The 21,109-nt window shown below is 40.8% G+C and overlaps 1 protein-coding gene across 20 annotated transcripts in view; it reads right to left on the bottom strand.

Annotated features, from left to right (window-relative positions):
* ERC1 (ELKS/RAB6-interacting/CAST family member 1) overlaps nt 1-21,109 on the bottom strand; it is a 503,040-nt gene that overhangs the window by 78,608 nt on the left and 403,323 nt on the right. For 11 of the 20 annotated variants that reach the window (XM_045366369.3, XM_065525159.2, XM_065525154.2 and 8 more), the window contains one exon: nt 20,575-20,673. In XM_045366369.3, the coding sequence (XP_045222304.2) occupies nt 20,575-20,673 (99 nt within the window). Of the gene's footprint in view, nt 1-18,329; nt 18,397-20,574; nt 20,674-21,109 lie in introns of all 20 variants that reach the window. The other 9 variants (XR_012419854.1, XR_012419846.1, XR_012419850.1 and 6 more) reach the window with 1 other exon arrangement.

Raw genomic sequence — 21,109 nt, 5'->3', positions numbered from 1 at the left:
CGTAGAGAAGAAGTTAAGTGACTTGTGGGCAGTTACACAGCCACCACACTGGATTCAGATTAGGTCTTAGGGCAAAGCATACTCTTTATCACCAAGTTAAAAGGCCCTCAAAATAATACAACTGCCCTGTAGGGGAAGCAAAAGAAAATATATCTTGCCAGTTTTATAGGTGGGATGCAATATCTTAAAAAAAAGAAGATAGGAAATTTGTAGTTGCACTATTGTCATGTATCACAATTATGACACCACCACATAAGAGAAATAGTAATGCTGATCTGTGATACACCAAAATATAAACTGAGATTGCACTGGGGTGATGGGATTATGCGATCCTTTTTCTTTTCTATTTTCCAAGTAGTTACTGTTGACTACAAATCTCTCTTCCAATCCAACTTCCTTATGTAAAAGTTCTGATATGTATCGAGGCACCCAGGTTCCACACAAAGGAGGCCCCCAGTAGTGATTTACACAGTATGTGTAGTGTCTGCCAGGTAGACAGCACACGTTATAAATCTAGGAGATATGGTGAGACCCACTCCTTTCTTGTCTGCTTCTGGAATGGGCAAATGGAATTGAGTATGTGTTTGTCTTGATGGTCATCTAGTTCTGGAAGGGTCTGTCTGGGATTTAAGAACACAAAGAGTAGGTGAAAGCAGGTCTGAGACACTTCCAGGCTGGTGTCCAGTTATCAGAGAAATCCTAGTTAAGAATAAAGTGGCTGGGCACGGTGGCTCACACCTGTAATCCCAGCACTTTGGGAGGCCGAGGGGGGTGGATCATGAGGTCAGGAGTTCAAGACCAACCTGGCCACGATGGTGAAACCCTGTCTCCACTAAAAATACAAAAAAAAAAAAAAAAAAAAAAGCCAGGCGTGGTGGCGGCTGCCTGTAATCCCAGCTACTGAGGAGGCTGAGGGAGGAGAATCGCTTAAACCCCAGAGGTGGAGGTTGCAGTGAGTTGAGAGAGTGCCGCTGCACTCTAGCCTGGGCGACATAGCAAGACTCCGTTTCAAAAAAAAAAAAAAAAAAAAAGTATATCAACCTGCCTATAGGGTCCCAGGCATTGCAGCTCTCCAGACATACATGTTCTAGTGGGCCACTAGAAGGAGGGCAGACACAGCTGTTCTGAAGGAATCCCAATGGTTCTGAAACTTATATGGAGAAAAAATGGTTTTACGAAAAAAGTGGAAGATGGAATGTGGCCCAGTCACAAACCATGCTAACTTATGAAGAAAAAAGAGTGATACATTGAATTTAGAGGTACAAAGACAGAACATGGTAAGAAAAACTGGGGTAGAATTAGGAAATAAAAGCAGCATTCCATTGATATGATAATGTTGACAGAGCTTTCAAATCTGAAATAGTATGCATTACTATACCACATTAGATGAACTACTGTAGTCCACAAAACATATAATATAGTTGTGGACTAAATTTGGCAAAAGCTGTATAGTCTAGAGCAAAGATCCTAGAATTCTGGGAATTTCTGCAAGTTATCCAAAAGTAATTGAGTTCTAGAGAACATTAATGTTTAAGAAGAGAGACTAACTCTAAAAATCCAGAAATCTGGTATCTTCCAACATTAGTAAACGACTACAGCCTGCTCTTATTGACATTCCTCTAACTTACTTGCAAAGAATGTCTAAAGGCCGGGCGCAGTGGCTCACACCTGTAATCCTAGCACTTTGGGAGGTTGAGGCGGGTGGATCACCTTAGGTCAGGAGTTCGAGACCAGCCTGGCCAACATGGTGAAACCCCGTCTCTACCAAAAATACAAAACTAGACGGGTGTGGTGGTGCGTGCCCTCGGGAGGCTGAGGCAGGAGAATCACTTCAACCCGGGAGGTGGAGGCTGCAGTGAGCAGAGATCGCACCACTGCACTCCAGCCTGGGCAATAAGAGTGAAACTCCGTCCGAAAAAAAAAAAAAAAAAGAATGTTCTAAAAACTCCCTGTGTTAGACTTCAGATACTATGCAAAAGCTATACAGAAGTACATGTTGGCTACCGGCAGGTTAGTAAACAACAGCTATTAATTGTATGGCAAATCATGGATTTACAAACTACTTTCACATTCATTACGTCGGTGCCTCAAGAAAAGTAGGATAGTTATCATCACGCCCACTTCAGAGATGAATAAACTGAGGTACCAAGAGGTTAATGGATTACTTTGAAGTCTCTGACCCTGATTCAATGCTTTTTCTATTAAGTAGGTGTCTACATTTTTCTTGGATAATTCATGTTACGCAGAAAAACAGAGATATGTGACCCATGAGGAATTTAAGAGCTCTGTGCATTAGGGCCAGAAAAATGGTAAGTTGATCCTAATACTAAGTCTGTCAGGAAAAAAGTAACTTTGGCCATTAAAAGGCTGTGCTAACAGCTCTAAGTCACGTAAACAGATCAACGTTGTCTCACAGTCATTCTGTAAGCCAAAAACACACCAAGGAGAAATGATTGCGTGAGACCTTTGTTTCCAGGGGAATGATGATTATTGTAACCAATTCCTTTTCTGTCCCAGTCCTTGCTATGAGGAAAGGCTGATAGGTACAGATGACTGGCATGTCTTAGTAGAGTCGGAGATTTAGGAATCTGGGCTGGTGACAATGTTGGTACAGAAAGTTTGTTTCTCTGCTCTGTTTGTCAAGAGTCTACAAGTCTGTGGGGAAAGGGAAGAAAGCAGAATGCAGAAGAGCTCACCATTCATTGTAACAGGAAAATATTCCTATCCCCACAAGAGATGTGGCTACACCATTACACTAAAAAGTGCTTGCACTGCCAATTACCAAGCACAATCCAGCGTAAGTGCCTACTAAAATTATGTCTGTGCTTTATATTCTAGGAAGTAGATAGCTTTCTTTACACAACAGAAACACAAATTTAAAGAAATCATACTCTTGGCAGCAAAGAATTCTAATCCTGTTCTCTAAGCAGTAGCATGCTAGTCCAACTCCTATTCCCACAAAAACTTAGCAGGCAACTGAACAATAAGAAAGAAAAAAATAAAAGGTTCTTAGGTTTTAAGGATTTCAGAAAAAGCTTCTTGAGGTCTCAAGCCACTCTGACATCTCCCTGGCTATGCGTTAGTGAGTTATTATTGACCTGTGGAGTAGAGACAGATTATCTATCTCTATCTATCTATCTATCTATCTATCTATCTATCTATCTATCTAATCTATCTAATCTATCTTATCTATCCATCCTATCTATCTATCCAATCTATCTAATCTATCTATCTTATCTATGTAATCTATCTAATCTCTCTCTCTCTCTCTCTCTCAAGCTCTTCTCAAGACACACTTTTAGCAGACGGCTGGGTAAAGAGAATCACAGGGGATTACTCCAATGTTTATTTCCTTTTCAAATGTCAAAACCAGTTTTAGTTTGTTTACTTCTAGGGATAAAGAAACAAGAGGAAAAAGGGAAGATTACAGTGAGCTTCCTTAAGGCTGCATGGGTCTCTCCTATTTTCCTGCTTAAGACACCACTGCCTTGAGGATCTTTAGAATTAAGAAAAACTACTCTTCTTTTCCAATGATTTTTTTCAGAGACATGAACAACTACTCTTTTTAAATCATGATATGAAGAAACCACTTTGTTTTAAACAGCTGAAGAACAGAATAGAATTGTACTTGTGTTGGTATATAGAGAATGAGCTTTGGTTCAAGTAAATATCAGGAAAGCAGTAAAAATGTAGCCAAAGGTCCTAAGATCATGTATTTATGAAGCTGTCCTTCCTGACCTGCTATTCCTCTCTATTGAAAACACCTGACATTGTATGTGCAATCATTAGTTTTTCTCTAAAGATTTAAGCTAGATTGCCTACTCATTCATTGTGTATTATGAGCTGCTTCTTCCTTCAATGTTAGGTATTAGAAGGCTAGGACCAACGCTCAACCTTGGAAATAACTAACTAATTTCCCGAAGTGCATACTATTTTATCCATAGCATCTCATCCACTCTGAGACTCAGAAAACAGATTATTAAAAAAGAAACACACACACACACGAAACCATATTATCTGGCAATCTGCCACACAGAAAATACTAAAATTCAATATTCAACAAGTATTCACTGAATGCCTATTACTTGTTAAACATTATTTACATCTGCCGTTTCTGTCACTTTCTAGTGCCCCTTGCTGATTTAAGACAGGTGACGTAGATTTCAAGACAAACAGTATTTCTGAAAATAAAAAGGTTTATCAGGAGTATATAATAATCATAAATGAGTTTGCAAACACAGCCAGAGCTTCAAAATACAAAGTAAAACCTGAAATAATTCAAAGCAGAAAAATCTCTAATTTTTGTTGGAGATCTGAATGCTGCTTTCTCTGCAATTAACAGACCTCTTCCTCTACAAAAATTCAGTGAAGACATGGAGGACCTGACAAACTATCAACCAGCCTGACCTAATTGATATGTACAGAACACTGTATGTGACAAAGAATACCATTCCTTTAAGAGCACAAGCTATGTTCATTAAGATGCTCATGTTTTGGGCCATAAAACAAAAGTCTCAAAAATGTAAAATAATTAAAACAATACAATGTATGGTTTGTGATCACAGTGAGATTAAACAGGTGCTAAAAGATAAACGCACATTAAAATTTTAAAGAGTTTATTTGAGCAGACCGCAATTCATTAATCAGGCAGTCTTAGGCCATAAGTGGTTGGGGGTTCTTCTGATGAAGAGATTGGGAGAAGACTTTTGTAAGGTGAAAGCAGAAGCAAGGTAAAGAAAATCCCTTATTGGTTAAAGTGGGGCAGTGATGTTTTCTGGATCATTCCAGTGCCAAGTCCCTGGTTAGAGGTTAGCCAGGCAGTTTCTGATTGGTTAAACTTAAGTATTGGGAAGCCTCGAGGTAGGGGGTTAGTTGGTGGTTTCTGATTGGCCTAGAATATGGCTGTTTACAAAGAGTTGGGTTTCAGTTTGTTTATATAGGAACTCAGGGCATTGGAGCTGCCTTAGCCTAATGGCCTCCCAACCAAAATTACACTGCGTTTGAACCAGGAATATGAAAAACTGCTGAGCATCGCAAATCATCATGCAAATACAAACCATGATGAGATACCATCACACACCAATTAAAATGGCTATTATTTTAAAACCCCCCAAAACAAAAAATAACAAATGCTGGAGAGGATGTGGAGAAAGGGGAACTCTTATACAGTGTTGGTGGCAATGTAAATTAGAACAGCCGTTATAGAAAACAGTATGGAGGGTTTTCAAAAAACTAGAATAGAACTATCATACGATCTAGCTATTATACCACCGGGTATATATCCAAAGGAAAGGAAATCAGTACATCAAAGAGATAACTGTACTCCCATATTTAGTGCAGCACTATTTACAACTGCCAAGATATGGAACTAACCTAAGTATCCATCAACAGATGAATGGATAAATGTGGCAAATATATATAAAATGGAATGCTATTTAGTGATTAAAAAAAAAAAAAGAATGAAACTCTGTCATTTCAGCAACATGGATGAGCTGGGAGGACAATATGTTAGGTGAAAAAGTCAGGCACAGAGAGATAAATACCATATGTTCTCATTTATGTACAGAAGCTTAAAAAGTTGATCTCATAGAAACAGAGAGTAGAAGAGTGATTCCTAGAGGCCAGGAAGGGTAGGGGGAAGGGGAAAGCCAGAGGTGGGTTAATGAATATAAAAATGCTTTTGCAAGAATTATAAAAGTGAGAGAAATCTAACCTGACTGACTCCATCTTGCTTCTAACCTCACAAGCTCACTCCTCTTGCTCATTCCTGGGCATAGGCCAAGCTAACTATGGGAGGAATTTAGTTTATAGTTTAACTTTGAAGCAAAAATGATAATAGTCCCTCTGCAAGCTGACCCCCTCTGGGGACCGAAACCATCTCTGTAAGACGAATGAAAGGCCACAAGGTTAGGAGTATGAGAAAAGACTGAATTCCTCTAAGATGTCGGTGTAGTTAAATGATAACCAGCCATTGTTCCCTAGCTGTTTTTTTTTTTTTTTTTTTTTTTGAGATGGACTCTTGCCGTGTCACCAGGCTGGAGTGCAGTGGCACGATCTCGGCTCACTACAACCTCTGCCTCCCTGGTTTAAGCAATTCTCCTGCCTCAGCCTCCCAAGTAGCTGGGATTACAGGCACGCGCCACTATACCCAGCTAAATTTTTTTGTATTTTTAGTAGAGATGGGGTTTCATCACGTTAGCCAGGATGGTCTCAATCTCCTGATCTCATGATCCACCCACCTCAGCCTCCCAAAGTGTTGGGATTACAGGCGTGAGCCACCGTGCCCGGCCTATTCCCCAGCTTACTTTTCTAGAATTGCTTACTCATCAAGAGTCATGCAGCTGGAGGTTACAAAATTTGTAACCTCCCCAACTGCTCCTACAGATAACATCACTGTTGTAAAACCTAAGATTGGTCTTTAAGATATTTTTCAGACTTTTGCATTTTGGCAACCAACTGACTCCACTCGGACCTGTCATTCATACCAAGGAACTGACTCAACCAGTCTTGTGACCCCCATCTAGAAACTGACTTAGTGTATGAAGATAGTTTCTGACACCTTTATGATCTCAACTCCAACCAATCAGCAGTACCCATTCCCTAGCCCTCAGCCTGCTAAATTATCCTGGAAAACCCTAGCCTCCGAATTCTTGGGGAGGCAGGTTTGAGAAATATCTCTCGTCCTCTGATCAGCGGCCTTGAGATAATTGCTCTTTCTCTACTGTAATGCTGCTGTCTCGGTGTGCTGGCTTTTCTGTGCAGCGGGTGAGAAGAATCCACTGAGTGAGCAGAAGTACAGGTAGATGGGAGGAACAAGTTCTGGTGTTCTATAGCACTATAAGGTGACTATAATTAACGACAATTTGTTATGTGTATTTTTCAATAGCTAGAAGAGTGAATTTTAAATGTTCCCAACACAAAGAAATGATATATATCTGAGGTGATAAATATGCTAATTACCCTGATTTGAGCATTATACATTATACACATTTATCAAAATGTCACTGTACCCCATGAACATGTAAAATGATTAGATGTCAATTTTAAAATAATAATAATAATGAAGGAAAAGATTTAAATATAACAATAGAATGCTTTATAATTAAAAAAAAAAACTAAAATACCAAAAACAAACAAACACAAACACTGGGCTTGGGGAAGTAAACCAATAAATGCATACCCGTGCACTCCACACGCTGCTCTTCTCACAAAGACATACACTCACTCATTTTGTAAAGAGTTCCAGATAACTTTCCTGTAGGGTTTTGCTTAAAAGTTTAACCTCGGCCGGGCGCAGTGGATCACACCTGTAATCCCAGCACTTTGTGGGGCCGAGGAGGGCGGATCACGAGGTCAGGAGATTGAGACCATCCTGGCTAACACGGTGAAACCCCATCTCTACTAAAAATACAAAACACTAGCCAGGCATGGTGGCAGGTGCCTGTAGTCCCAGCTATTTGGGCGGCTGAGGCAGGAGAACAGTGTGAACTCGGGAGGCGGAGTTTGCAGTGAGCCGAGATCGAGCCACTGCGCTCCAGCCTGGGTGACAGAGTGAGACTCTGTCTTGGAGGGGGGAAAAAAAAAAGTTTAACCTCATTAAGCAAAACAAAAAATGTTAAAAAAGAAAAAAAAGGAAAAATCTCATTTAATTGATGTTGGGAAATTATTTAAAAGTCAGTCCCTGGTTCAGAGTATTTTTCTGGATCCAATTTCTAAAAGATGGTCCCCAAATTTGTATCTCTGTTGAATGAAAAGTGCTTCAATTCATTAAAAAGCTCAGTTTGTAGCTGTTAAGTTGCCTAAATATTCAGTCTTTGTAAAAGGTATAGGTGTGTATCTTTGTTAAAGGAAATGCTGAATGTGAACATATTTAAAAATAATAAATTATGCAAATTATTAAAGACTTCTAAGCAGTTCAAATCAAGGAAGAACAAACAGTGTAATGCTTTACTACGCTAATAAAGCAACCAGTTAAATAAACAAACAAATAGCCCAGTTCCCAAGCAGAGAACAAAAGGCTAAATCAAAGCCTCAAGGGTAGTTCTTTTGCGTTTCAAAGCCTCGAAGTGTTTACCTGGGAAAGAGGAAGTTGCCTCTTTCTCTTCACTAAGAAAACTTTTCCAAATAATATTCAGTGCATGTTTTGAACACATCTTTTTTTTTTTTTTTTTGCCAGAAAATCAGCATTACTTCTTTTCTAATTAGGAAAGTTTTAAAATTATAGTAAAATACACATAACATAAAATTCACCATCTTAGCCATTTGAAGTGCACAGTTTACGAGTGCTAAATACATTCACATTGTTGTGCAACCATTCTCCAGAACTTTTTCATCTTGCAAAACTAAAACTCTACATCCATTAAACAATTCCTCATTTCCTCCATTACTTTGGTTTTTCACAAGGTTTTATGTCTTGAATGAAATGATGAAAAACATGGCTTCCATTTTGATGTGAAACATTACGGGAAAAATAAATTTAAATGTAGAAATTAATTTTATTGTCAGCTTTTTTTTTCTTCTCAAGAATGAGACCTGAGAGATGGCTTACTAGACAGAATAAAGGATGTGAGTTCCAGCTTTAAAAAGACCACACCCTTGGAGGCTTCTTACACTACATGTTATTGATATTTGAAGCAAGAAAGGTATGTCATATCTACATAAATGAATGTATCCAGGATTTATAATTTTGGAGAAAAAGTACATTTGTAGTATACTAATCCTAAAATGCATTATCAGAAAGACTGAGGTAAACACTTAGGAGAATAGTTACAAATTAGTCCAACATACATACATTGCTACCATGGGGTCCCTTTCTACTCAGATTTTAAAAGGAGTTTATTGTTAGTCTTCATTATTTATAATTGGATATTCTATGGGAATATTCTTAGGGGAGAGGAGATTTTCTTTTTTCATCTGCTGCTAGGTTAATGGGGGAGAACCCTATAACAGACACTGGCAAGAGAAAAACATACACATTTATTTACTGTAAGTTTTTTTTTTTTTTTTTTTTGAGATGGAGTCTCGCTCTGTAGCCCAGGCTGGAGTGCAGTGGCCGGATCTCAGCTCACTGCAAGCTCCACCTCCCGGGTTCACGCCATTCTCCTGCCTCAGCCTCCCGAGTAGCTGGGACCACAGGAGCCACCACCACGCCCGGCTAATTTTTTAATATTTTTAGTAGAGACGGGGTTTCACCGTGTTAGCCAGGATGGTCTCGATCTCCTGACCTCGTGATCCACCCGTCTCGGCCTCCCAAAGTGCTGGGATTACAGGCTTGAGCCACCACACCCGGCTACTGTAAGTTTTATGTAACATGGGAGCCTTCAGAAACGAAGAACTCAGCCGGGCTCTGTGGCTCAGGCCTGTAATCACAGAACTTTGGGAGGCGGAGGTGGGAGGACTGCTTGAACCCAGGAGTTCGAGACCAGCCTGGGCAACATAGTGAGACCCTGCTTCTACTAAAAAATACAAAATTTAGCAGGGCATGGTGGTACACGCCTGTAGTCCCTGCTACTCAGGAGTCTGAGGCAAGAGGATCCCTTGAGCCCCTGAGTCCGAGGCTACAGTAAGCTATGATCACGCCACTACACTCCAGTCTGAGCGACAGAGAGAGACACTGTCCCTAAAAAAAAAAAGAAAGAAAGAAATGAAGACTTCAAAAAAGGAAATCTGTGTATTTTTATACTAAGACGAAGAGTAGACAGTCATGGAGAAATGGATTTGAGGACAGAGAGTGTAATCTAATAATAGTAATAAACTGGGCAAGGCCTGTTTGCTGTTCTTTGTGTTCCTCTGTCTTCAGAGATAAGGACATTCTTTTCCTCCAGCTATGGGGTGGGTGCCTCTGCAATGAAGGTTTTATGACTGACTTTAGGGGCAGGTCAGAAAATTCTTTCATCACTTGCTTCAGGCAAGAAGGGTGAGGAGAAGGTCAAAGAGGACTTCCTGCTTCTGTTTTATCCAATGCTAAGGCGCCATATTTGGGGAAGCATGTCCTGAATTCCATCATTTACTCTCCTTTCTCTTGTAATCAGTATGGACACAAAGGCATAATAACCTCTTTTAAAAATCTTCTAGCTTTGTTTCCTTATCAGAGGTGGGTCAAGTTTTGATATAATTAGGCATATCTGGCTTCAAATCTGGCTTCTACTGTGTACTGGGTATGTGAACTTGGGTAAGTAAGCTAACTTCTCCACGGTTCAGTTTCCTCAGCAGTAAAATAATGAAAATGGTACCTATCCCTTACGATTGTTACATTGGTTTCAACGAAAACATGCTTACAATGTGCTTATAAACTTACAACTCAGTGTTTGGCGCTTACTAGGTGTTCTTTAAATGGGAACTACTAGCATCACTGATCATTTAGTCTTTATTTCCCAATGCCTTTGTCAAAAATAACTCTTTTCCAAAATCTTTTTTTTTTTTTTTTTTTTTGAGATGGAGTCTTGCTCTGCCGCCCAGGCTGGAGTGCAGTGGCACAATCTTGGCTCACCGCAACCTCCGCCTCCCGGATTCAAGTGATTCTCCTGCCTCAGCCTTCCGAGTGGCTGGGATTACAGGCACGCTCCACCACACCCGGCTAATTTTTACATTTTTAGTAGAGACAGGGTTTTGCCATGTTGGCCAGGCTGCTCTCGAATTCCTGACCTTAGGGTGATCTGCCCGCCTCGGCCTCCTTAAGTGCTGGGATTACAGGTGTGAGCCACCCTGTCTGGCCTACAGAATCTTTTTTGATTTGACATAGGTTCAAGCTGCTTGGGACCAGGGGGAAAAAAAAAAAAAGCAAAAAAAAAGCAGCAGCAGCAAAACTGTTCTTGTGTTTCAGTGTGTGAGTATATGCTCATGAGAAGAGATGGAGGCTCAGCGAAGACAGAGGCCCACAGAAGGGACCTGCTGAGTATGGTATGCAAAAAGGGCTGGTGGAAAGCTTGGCTTGTAATAGCAGTGGGCAGAGTTCTGAGACAGTTGGTGAGAATCCAGGGCAGAAGGATGGGGTGGAAAGGGAGTGAACCCTCTGGAAAATAGTGAAAAGCAGAAATGAGGATTTTAAATTTCTTTGTGGGGAGGAGGGAAGAAGAGAAACCCGAAAAGCAGAAACAGGTAGTGTGCCGAGGTCAAACAATAAACCAGTTAAAGACATTTCTGAGCATATAGAGGGAACACTATTAAACTGGAGTTCAGGTGGTGCAAGAATAGTTTGAATCCAGAGTTGAAAAGTAAGGAACTCTTATTCAGTCCTCCCATTAAGTGACAGCTGAGAGGAAGACAGAGAAAGTGAGGAGGGAGGGGAAAGAGAAATGCCGGAAGGGTATTAATGCTGTAAGTGGTCAGCTTGGGCCTTCAGGTTAAAGCCAGTTAATAGCTAACATTAACTGCCCAACTACTGACATGTAAAAGCATTGTTCTAAGGGATTTACATTACTTCATTTAATCCTCAAATAGCCCTCTGGGGCGGGTATATTATTATCCTGATTTTACAAATGAAGAAAGTGAGGTACACAGAAATTTGAAACCAAGTAATCTGGTTCCAAAGCCCACCTTCTGACCAGGACCTGAAAGCAACAGAACTAGATAAAGGGACAATCAACTTAGAAGACAGTGATTCAGACAATGTCGAAAGAAAGCTGATTACTACTTTAATCTTCTGTAAAGCTCAATACATAACTGTTCTTGTGAATGCCTCACATTTGTAGTTAGTCTTTTTGAATTATGGTGCCCAATATTAAAACAGAAGTGTGGGTAGGGGATAACCATGGAACGAACCAAAGGACAGACACCCTCTGTTTCAGTTGGGCTGGTTTCCTCACCAGCCCCTACACGTCACACTCTCGTTCTTAGGTTGGAACTCCTGGAAGTTAGTTCCTATCTGAAATGCTTTTCTTTTCCTGTTTCATCTTTCCCAAACTTTATTCAACCTCCAAGACCCACTTTTTCTCCCTTCTACAGTTCCAAATTCCTCACTAGATTCCTGGTTAGTCACATGTCTCAGTGAAGTCAGAAACCGCTTAGCTTCCTTTCAGTGAGGGACTGTCTTGGGTAACCTACAGCTATTTCTTACCAGCAAAGACCATTTTGTTATTTCCCCAGTTAGGAATGCAATTCAATTCAACACGCTTCTACGGAGTGTCTACTATGTCCAAGGAACTAGACTGGAAAATGGAAGACTCCTCTTTCGGTATGGTGTAATGGAAAGAGCAGGGGGTCTGGAGTCTGTCCTGGATTTAAATATCTGCCATTTGTTAGCTGTGTAATCTTGGAAAATTATTTAACGTCTATGAGCTGTGTATGCGATAAGATATATGAAAGTGCTGGGCCCATAGTAAATGCTTAATAAATATTCATTTTCTCCCTCCTATTTCTCTGCAGCTAGATCCTCGTGCTTCTTGAATTTCACTGGCTTTGTGCTAAGCTTTCCAGGAGAGAAGTTTCTTGCTAAAATCTCTGATCCACTTCTGAAAATAGATAAAATTCTTCCTTGTCTGTGATATCAAGTCAGTCTTGATATTGGCCCAAACTGGTTTTTGGACCATTTTCTCTATACCAGGACAATAGTGCAATTCACTGCACCATTTAATTCTGCAAGATAATTTAACACCTCCCTTCTACGGATGTATTCTCTAGAGATTTAAAGCTTCCATTGTTGCACTATTGCAGTGAGAATAATTTTAGGATGTTTCAAACTGATAAGGACATTGACAACTCCGCTAAGATGGACAAAAAGGAAATGCCAAAAGAGAAGGAGACACTTGCTCTACAACACTTGTCTTAAAAGTTTGTGTTGGCCGGGCACGGTGGCTCAAGCCTGTAATCCCAGCACTTTGGGAGGCCGAGACGGGTGGATCACGAGGTCAGGAGATTGAGACCACCCTGGCTAACCCGTTGAAACCCCGTCTCTACTAAAAAAAAAAAAAAAAAAAACTAGCCGGGCGAGGTGGCGGGCGCCTGTAGTCCCAGCTACTCGGGAGGCTGAGGCAGGAGAATGGCGTGAACCCGGGAGGCGGAGCTTGCAGTGAGCTGAGATCCAGCCACTGCACTCCAGACTGGGCGACTCCGTCTCAAAAAAAAAAAAAAAAAAAAAAGTTTGTGTTAATATTTACATCATCTCTAATGAAAAATGAAAAGTCTAGCATACTGGTCCAAATCCTGTTCTGAGATGCCACAGGGCTGATCCAACAGGCAGGCCATCTCCAGATTTTAGTAAGTGGCAGGTTCTTAGACCAAGACCAACTTCTTAGGCCCTTGGTAGGTGCATCCTTTACTGGAGGGACCAAGCACCAGTTCACACAAACTGCTCCAAAGGGTGAAGTCCGGAAAGAGCACAGGCTGCTCTTCTTGATGGCTAAGAACTACAGGTTACCGGAAGGAAAGTTTCCACCCGAAGGATTTTCAGTTGGTAAATGAAAAAGATTTCAGAGTTACATTCAACTCCATTATATTCAGTGTCAAATTTTAGGAGGCAGACTCTAGGACTTCATTATGATTTTCCTTTAAATTCTCAACATTTCTCTAAAATTTTTTTGTTTCTATTCGTCTTTCTTATCTTCCCTTTCTAGTAATAGCAGTGCTGATGATAAAGCTGACAACCAACTTCTATGCTCCTGGTTTCAATGCAAACTTTACTTCTACTTTTCTGGATTTTTGTGAATTCACTAGTTAACGAAATAAATACACACACACACACACACACACACACATACATTTACTGAGAACCTACTATATCCTGGGCATTTATTTAGATGATGGGAATACATAAGTAAGTATATTGAAGTCCCTGTCCTCATGGGGCCTACATTCTACTCTAAGGAGGGAGGAAGAGGAGGGAGGGTAAAGGGAGGTGGGGGGAGGAGAAGAAAGGATAAAGAAAAAAGAAGAAAACTTATAGTAAATGGACAGAGAGTGGCATGGATAAACTAACTTACATAGGAAATCTTTGCTCTGGAACTCCCTATTGGGCTGAGGCTAAGATTTGCACCACTGAGTTCTATGAGTCAGCAACGTTATTGCTATGAACTGAATGCTTGTGTCCCCTCAAAATTCGTATGTGGAAACCCTAATCTCCAATATGATGGTATCCGGATGGCTTCGGGGAGGTTATCAGGTCATGAGGGTGGAGTCCTCATGATAGAATAGGTGCCTTTATAAAAAGCACCACGAGACAGCTCGCTTCCTGTCTCTCTCCGCCCTGTGAAGACACAGGGAGAAGCCAGCCATCTGCAAAGTAGGAAGAGGGCCCTCACCAAACGCCTGACCGCGCTGGGGGATCCTGACCTCAGACTTTCAGCCTCCAGAACTGTAAAAAGTAGACGTTTGTCGGGGCCATGACCCATGCCCGCGGCCTGTTAGGACCTGTGCTGCAGAGCAGGAGAGGAGAGCAGGCAAGTGGGCATCACAGCCTGAGCCCCGCCTCCCGTCAGATCAGCGGCGGCGTGCAATTCTCAGAGGAGCACGAACCCTGTTGTGAACTGCGCATGGGAGGGATCCAGGTTGCGCGCTCCTGATGAGAATCTGATGCCTGATGATGTGAGGTAGAAGAGTTTCATAAAGCCATCTCCCCCAACCCCCCGTTGTGGAAAAATTGTCTTCTATGAAACCTGTTTCTGGTGCCCAAAAGGTTGGGGACTGCTGGTTTAAGCCATCCAGTCTACGATATTTTCAATAGCAGCCTGAGCTGACTGAGACAGTCATACAAGACTTCATGGCTATTGCACCCAATGCAATTTAAACACATTACAATAGACATTGATTCAAGTGATTTACTGAATAGTTATATAACTATTATCAAATCATGCTCAAATTCTACTTATTGAACTTAAAACACCTAACATGAATGTCTGAGCACCAGACATGTGAGAGAGAGAACCAATTTCTTTTTTTCTTTTTGTTTTTGAGACAGTCTTGCTCTTTCACCCAGGCTGGAGTGCAGTGGCGCGATCTCGGCTCATTGCAACCTCTGCCCTCAAGGTTCAAGTGATTCTTGTGTCTCCTGAGGAGCTGGGACTACAGGTGTGCGCCACCACACCCAGCTAGTTTTTGTATTTTCAGTAGACATGGGGTTTTGTCATGCTGGCCAGACTGGTCTCAAACTCCTGGCTTCAACTGATCCACCTGCCTCGGCCTCCCAAAGTGCTGGGATTACAGGCGTGAGCCACTGAGTCTGGCGCTCAGTTGGATTTTCTACAGGCCAAGAGGAGAGTGAAGGAACTGTTATTTTTTCTGAGTGGAGGCAGTCCTGGCTTCAGTCTGTGTGTCTTAGGACGGCTGCTTGAGAGCTAATGCTTTCAAAGATTTCACTGACTAAATGTCATCTCATAGGGAATTTCTTTATAAAATTCAAGGTGTTTTCCCAAAGGAAAAAATTCCTCAACATACAGGAGATAAAACTTGTGGTGATGAAAGAGAGCTATCACCATCAATATGTCTTTGCTATCTCTTCTACTGTCAGACACTAGTTCTTCCTTCCAGACCACAGAAAAGCCTGGGGACCTTAAGTCACAACTTTGAAATCTTTGTTTTGCATCCTGACCTATAAGATGAGGGCACGGATTAGATGATGATGTTCGTAACAACAGTGACTAACACTTCTTGGAAGCTTACTATTTCCTGGAGAGGGATCTAAGTTAACGATGACAACAGCAACAATCGAAATAATAACAGCATGAAATAAGAGCATGTCCAGTACTGTTCAAAGCATTCTACAGATATCAACCTATAATCTATCCATTAATCCTATAAAGTAGGCATTATTAATAAACCCATTTTTTAGATAAAGGAACTGGGGTTCAGGGAGTTTAAGTTACTTTTCCAAGGTTACAGAGCAGGTGGAGGGGTCTAGATTCAAAGCTGTGCAGTCTGGCTCCAGAGTCCATGTGCCTCACAACTTACCTACTCCCCACAACAACCTCCATCCTAAAGATGAAGAAACTGAAGTGCAGCGCGATTACATACCTTGTCCACATCAGAAGCTGGTACATGGTGGTGTTAGAATCTGAACATAGGCATCCTGCTCCAAAGCCTACACTCTTAACCATTACGCTTTACCACCTCTGCTGAAATGGCCTAACTCCAGAATCCTTTTCAGTTCAGTACATCTATGGTTCTCTTCCCATCTATGGATTCTATCAAGTAAGGCTCATACTTGATCAGTATATATTGGTGTCCTAGAAAATGTTTTAGATGCAAAGTACATGTTCTTAAGTTTGATAAGGTAAATCATCAATTTCAAAAGTTTGAATTTTTAAAGAAAATCTGTTTTCTGTAAAATTAGTAAGGAAACAGGAGAAGGAAAGTGGATAGCCACTCAAAACTTCTGCAGTGTTTTAAGGGTCACTCATGCACTTCTTCAGGTAAAATCCTTATCATATAATGAGGTTTACAGCACATTTTATAAAATTGGAAACTCCATATCATAGAAACTCCAGTTATGGCCGGCTACAATTGCATGGTGTTAAACCAGTGAAAGTTAATATATTAGTGCAATATGCTCAACAGCGTGATAATTGGAAAAAGCTAAGAGTTATTTCATTTTGGTAGAGAAAGGAAAATGAAGATTTCAGGAACAAGTTTATGTGCTGGTTTGTTTACTTTTTAGTCTCCTGGTGAAGTTACCTATGGGCCTGGTTTCCTGGAATACCAACAGGCTTCCTCTGATTGGCCAGAAAAAGGATTTGCAACAAAAAGGTAATCATGTCCATGTGTGTGGTGCTTCCAGCTCAGGGAAGCTAAGAAGCTCCTGTGTTCTGACAAAATAGACAAGGCAGAGAAATGCTCATTTCTAAGAGACCAGTAAACCACACCCAGCTACTGCATGGCCTCACATGCTTGATGATGACGAATACCTACCCTTGTAGAGTGCAGATAAATCAGCGCACTGATTGCTCTCAGCGTTAACTTTCTCTGACATGCAGCATTCTAACCTGAAGAGCTTTCTGGTTGATCCAGTGCATTTCTTTTTTTTTTGTTTTGAGACGGAGTCTTGCTCTGTTGCTCAGGCTGGGGTGCAGTGGCCTGATCTTGGCTCACTGCAAGCTCCGCCTCCCGGGTTCACGCCATTCTCCTGCCTCAGCCTCCCGAGTAGCTGGGACTGCAGGCGCCGCCACCTTGCCCGGCTGGTTTTTTTGTATTTTTAGTAGAGACGGGGTTTCACTGTGTTAGCCAGGATGGCCTCGATCTCCTGACCTCGTGATCCACCCGCCTTGGCCTCCCAAAGTGCTGGGATTACAGGTGTGAGCCACCACACCTGGCCGATCCAGTGCATTTCAGCCTCATTCATGCCCTCAGGATAAAGCCATCTGGACAGTTTCCCACCTCACAGTGCATTGCCCCTTTCCACAACTTACCTCTCCATCCTTCTTGGTTGTGTTCAACAGTTAAGAGGTCTACACATGTCCTCATCATTTTAAGCAGTTTAACATCAAGACAAAGACATTTCAGGGAGAACTGACTCCAAGGGAGTGAGATCACTGATAAGCATGGGCAGTGAATCCAGGGTGCAAGGCCACCAATATGTGTGAACGTATTAATCATAATTGTTAGTTTTTCTAAGAAAAGGATTTCCTTAGTCAAACCTCAAGGGCATCAGATCAAAGGGAGATACTGCCACAGCTGGACGATACTTTCCAGCCAAGTGGTCTGAAAAGGAGAATCAAGACAGTGTCCTGGCAACTGTTGAACACAGCAGCAATCCATGAAAACGGAGAGAAAAGAATTTTTAGAATGACTTCTAAAAAAGGTCTTCCTTTACTTTGCTCCTCCCTATTTTTAGGGATAGTTTGAGGGTAACATCAAAGCCCCAGGGGATGCATCCGAGGTGCTGACTGTGAGAGCTAATTCTTCTACAGATAGAAACAAAAGGAGGTTTTAGTTCATAGCACAGTTTTTTTTTAAACACCATTAATTAATCATCATAAAAAGTGTATGTCAAACTTAGGCCAATGGGCAAAGTACTTGTTCAATTTTCTATTGCCAGTTTCATATAAAGTTACTATAAACCTTGCCAGGACACTGTAAAATCACCCTAGAAAGGGTAATAAATAAAATCAGAACTGGAGAAATTTAGTTACATGTCCTAGAAGTTCTCCCAAAAATGTATGAAAAGCAATTATAGAAGTGACTATTAACACACAACGAGAAAAAAAAAAAAAAAGCCACAAAATCCAAACCCCACTATGTCAGCAGCACAGCAATACACACAAAAATCACGTGAAAATGAAAAAACAGAAAGCACACCAGGATTTCATGAATTACAGAGAAATGAGATGTGAGAGTTACTGTGTAAAAAGAAAAATGAAAACAAACAAAAACCATTTCTGTAGTCAAGGAAAGCTGTTTCTCACCGTTCTGAACAAAATGGCTGAACTAAGAGCCTCTGATTGGCTATGCCCATATACCCTCCTCCTCATCCTACAGGGAGAGAGATGACAAGGGGCAATGCCCCAGAGCAGCATGGAATGAAAAAGAGGTGGTTAGTATTTAAAACAAAGACGTAAGCATAACGTCGCAGAAGATAATTTCTTGACTCTCTTAAACAGATTCTAATTCCCTAAACTATCAAAATTAGTAGTTACTGTCGGTCCTCTGTATCTGCGGGTTCCACATCTGTGGATTCAACCAACCGTGGACGAAATATATACATATACATACATATATATAAAAATCAATAAAAATAACAATGCATTAATACAATAAATTTTTAAAAATACAGTATAACAACTATTTACACAGTATTTACATTGTATTAGGTTATAAGTAATCTAGAGATGATTTAAAGTATATGGGAGGGTCTGGGCGCGGTGGCTCATACCTGTAATCCCAGCACTTTGGGAGGCCAAGGCGGGCAGATCACCTGAGGTCAGGAGTTCGAGACCAGCCTGGCCAACATGGTGAAACCCTGTCTCTACTAAAATACAGAAATTAGCCAGGCATGGTGGCAGGTGCCTGTAATCCCAGCTACTCAGAAGGCTGAGGCCGGAGAATCACTTGAACCCAGGAGGCAGAGGTTGCAGTGAGCTGAGATCATGCCACTGCACTCCAGCCTGGGCAACAGAGCAAGACTCCGTCTCAAAAACAAAACAAAACAAAACAAAACTAAACAAAACAAAAGTACACGGGAGGATGTGTATAGCTTATATGCAAATACCATGCCATTTTATATAAGGGACTTGAGCAACCATGGATTTTGGTATTTGTGAGTGGGTTTGTCCTGAAACCAACCCCCCGAGGATACTGAGGAACAACTGTAGTTTGTCTTATACTTCTATTCTTCCTACTTTCCAAGATGCCATCTCTATCTCAGGGCTGGATCTGGGCAAAATTATCAAGTTGGAGGTTTTTCCTTATGTTTTGCTTTTCCTTCAACCTTTCTCTGTTTCCCTCTTCCTACTCCAGACATCCGGTTCTCCATATTATCAAAAACCTGTTTTCATGAGGAATCAAACATGCATCTTATATCCCCTGGCATAGATTCAGTTCCAGGTATCAGGGAGCAGGCAGAAAAGGTAAAATGATCTCTTGGCAGGGAAAGACTGCTGACACCAGGCAGATAGCTCTCCATTCTGCCCACATTACATATTTATACTGTTTTCCTTCTAAAATACAAGGCTTGCCTCAACTGGCTTAGTAAATGTCATCATAATAGGACGGACTATACCTTCTGAATCTTAGAAGCAACAGCAATTTGAATACCATTGCTGCTTTCATCTGCACTCTCTCTGCTGCTTCTGCTAAGACAATGTCATAGCTATTATTTAGTAGAGATGTTTAGCAGGAAAGTCTTCCTTGATGCTTTAGTCATATGTATGTAATTACTTGACTTTTTTTTTTTCCCCTTAGCTATATATTTTAAGGCTGGGTGTGATAGAGATGTTAACATTTGATTTTTGGCAATGGGATATGAGGTAATCTGTTCAGCACTCTCTCCCATCCATCATTTTCAAGATTTGAGGAGAGTTCCCTTTTTCCAAGAAACTAGAAATTGAACATGGTTCCCTTCAGATTCATCAATGTCTCTTTTGCATTGATGAGAAGTTGAAGACCACAATTTTCCTTAAGCATGACATGCTGGAGGGATCCACAAGGACAGGGAGTGAAGAACTAAGTTTCAATCTTCACTTTTAATAGGTAATGAGCAGAGAGTTCATAATTTGCAATTAAACAGAAATAACCTAAAAACTGTGCCTCACTAGGCTTGCAAGGAAAGAGTCTTGTTTTTCTAATAAGGAACTATTTCTTTAAAAGGAAAATCAAGACAGTTAAAAATTAGTAAAGACAGTTAAAAATTACATATTATTAGCACGTATCTCTGAGAAAGTTAATTTTTTTTCTCAACCCAATTCAAGGATTCTTTATTTTTCAAATCTTTCAAGTATCTGCTCTTAAAATATTTAGAATCACCAACTTCCTATAAAGAAACTGAATCTGTGATTTTTTTGAAAAGAATATTCTTTTTATTTATTATTATTTATTATTCTATTTATTTTTCTTCTTCTAACTTGTATCTTAGAATTTGCAACATGCCAGTACAAAACATCTCAAAATTTAAGTGTGTGGGTTTTTAAATAAAACACTGCAGAGCCATCTTACCTGGTCTGGGGAGGGCTTGTGATTTGTCTGATTGGAATGGGAGGATTTGAAGTGGTCATCCTCGTAGTTGTCGGCCATTAGCTTCATTCGATTTTGCGTCTAGGAAGAAATTATTCATAAGGTTAAATTTAAGTAAAGTTTCTATGACACACTGTAAAGTAATGAGTATTTTAAGAGTTTCACAAGAAAGGATAAAACTAATCCTGTCTGCAATAAAATAAACGAAATATAGGATTTCTGAGGATACTGGAAAGAGTTTAGGCACTACTATGGGCTGAATTGTGCCCCCGCAAAATTCACGTGTAGAACTCCTAGACCCCAATGTCACCAAACCCAGGGACAGGGTCTTCAGGAAGTAATTAAGGTTAAACGAGGGCATAAGGGTGGGGCCTTAATCTGATAGGACTGGGCTTTGTAAGAAGAGGAAGAGAAAAAGAGATTTCCCTTTATTTCTCTGCCATATGAGGATCCAGTAACTAGGCAGCCTCTGCGAGCCAGGAGGAGCCTTCACTAGGAACTGCACCAAACACTACCT

Source organism: Macaca fascicularis, chromosome 11, assembly GCF_037993035.2.
Source record: "Macaca fascicularis isolate 582-1 chromosome 11, T2T-MFA8v1.1".
NCBI lineage: Eukaryota > Metazoa > Chordata > Mammalia > Primates > Cercopithecidae > Macaca > Macaca fascicularis.
This window is presented reverse-complemented; position numbering and strand designations above follow the sequence as displayed.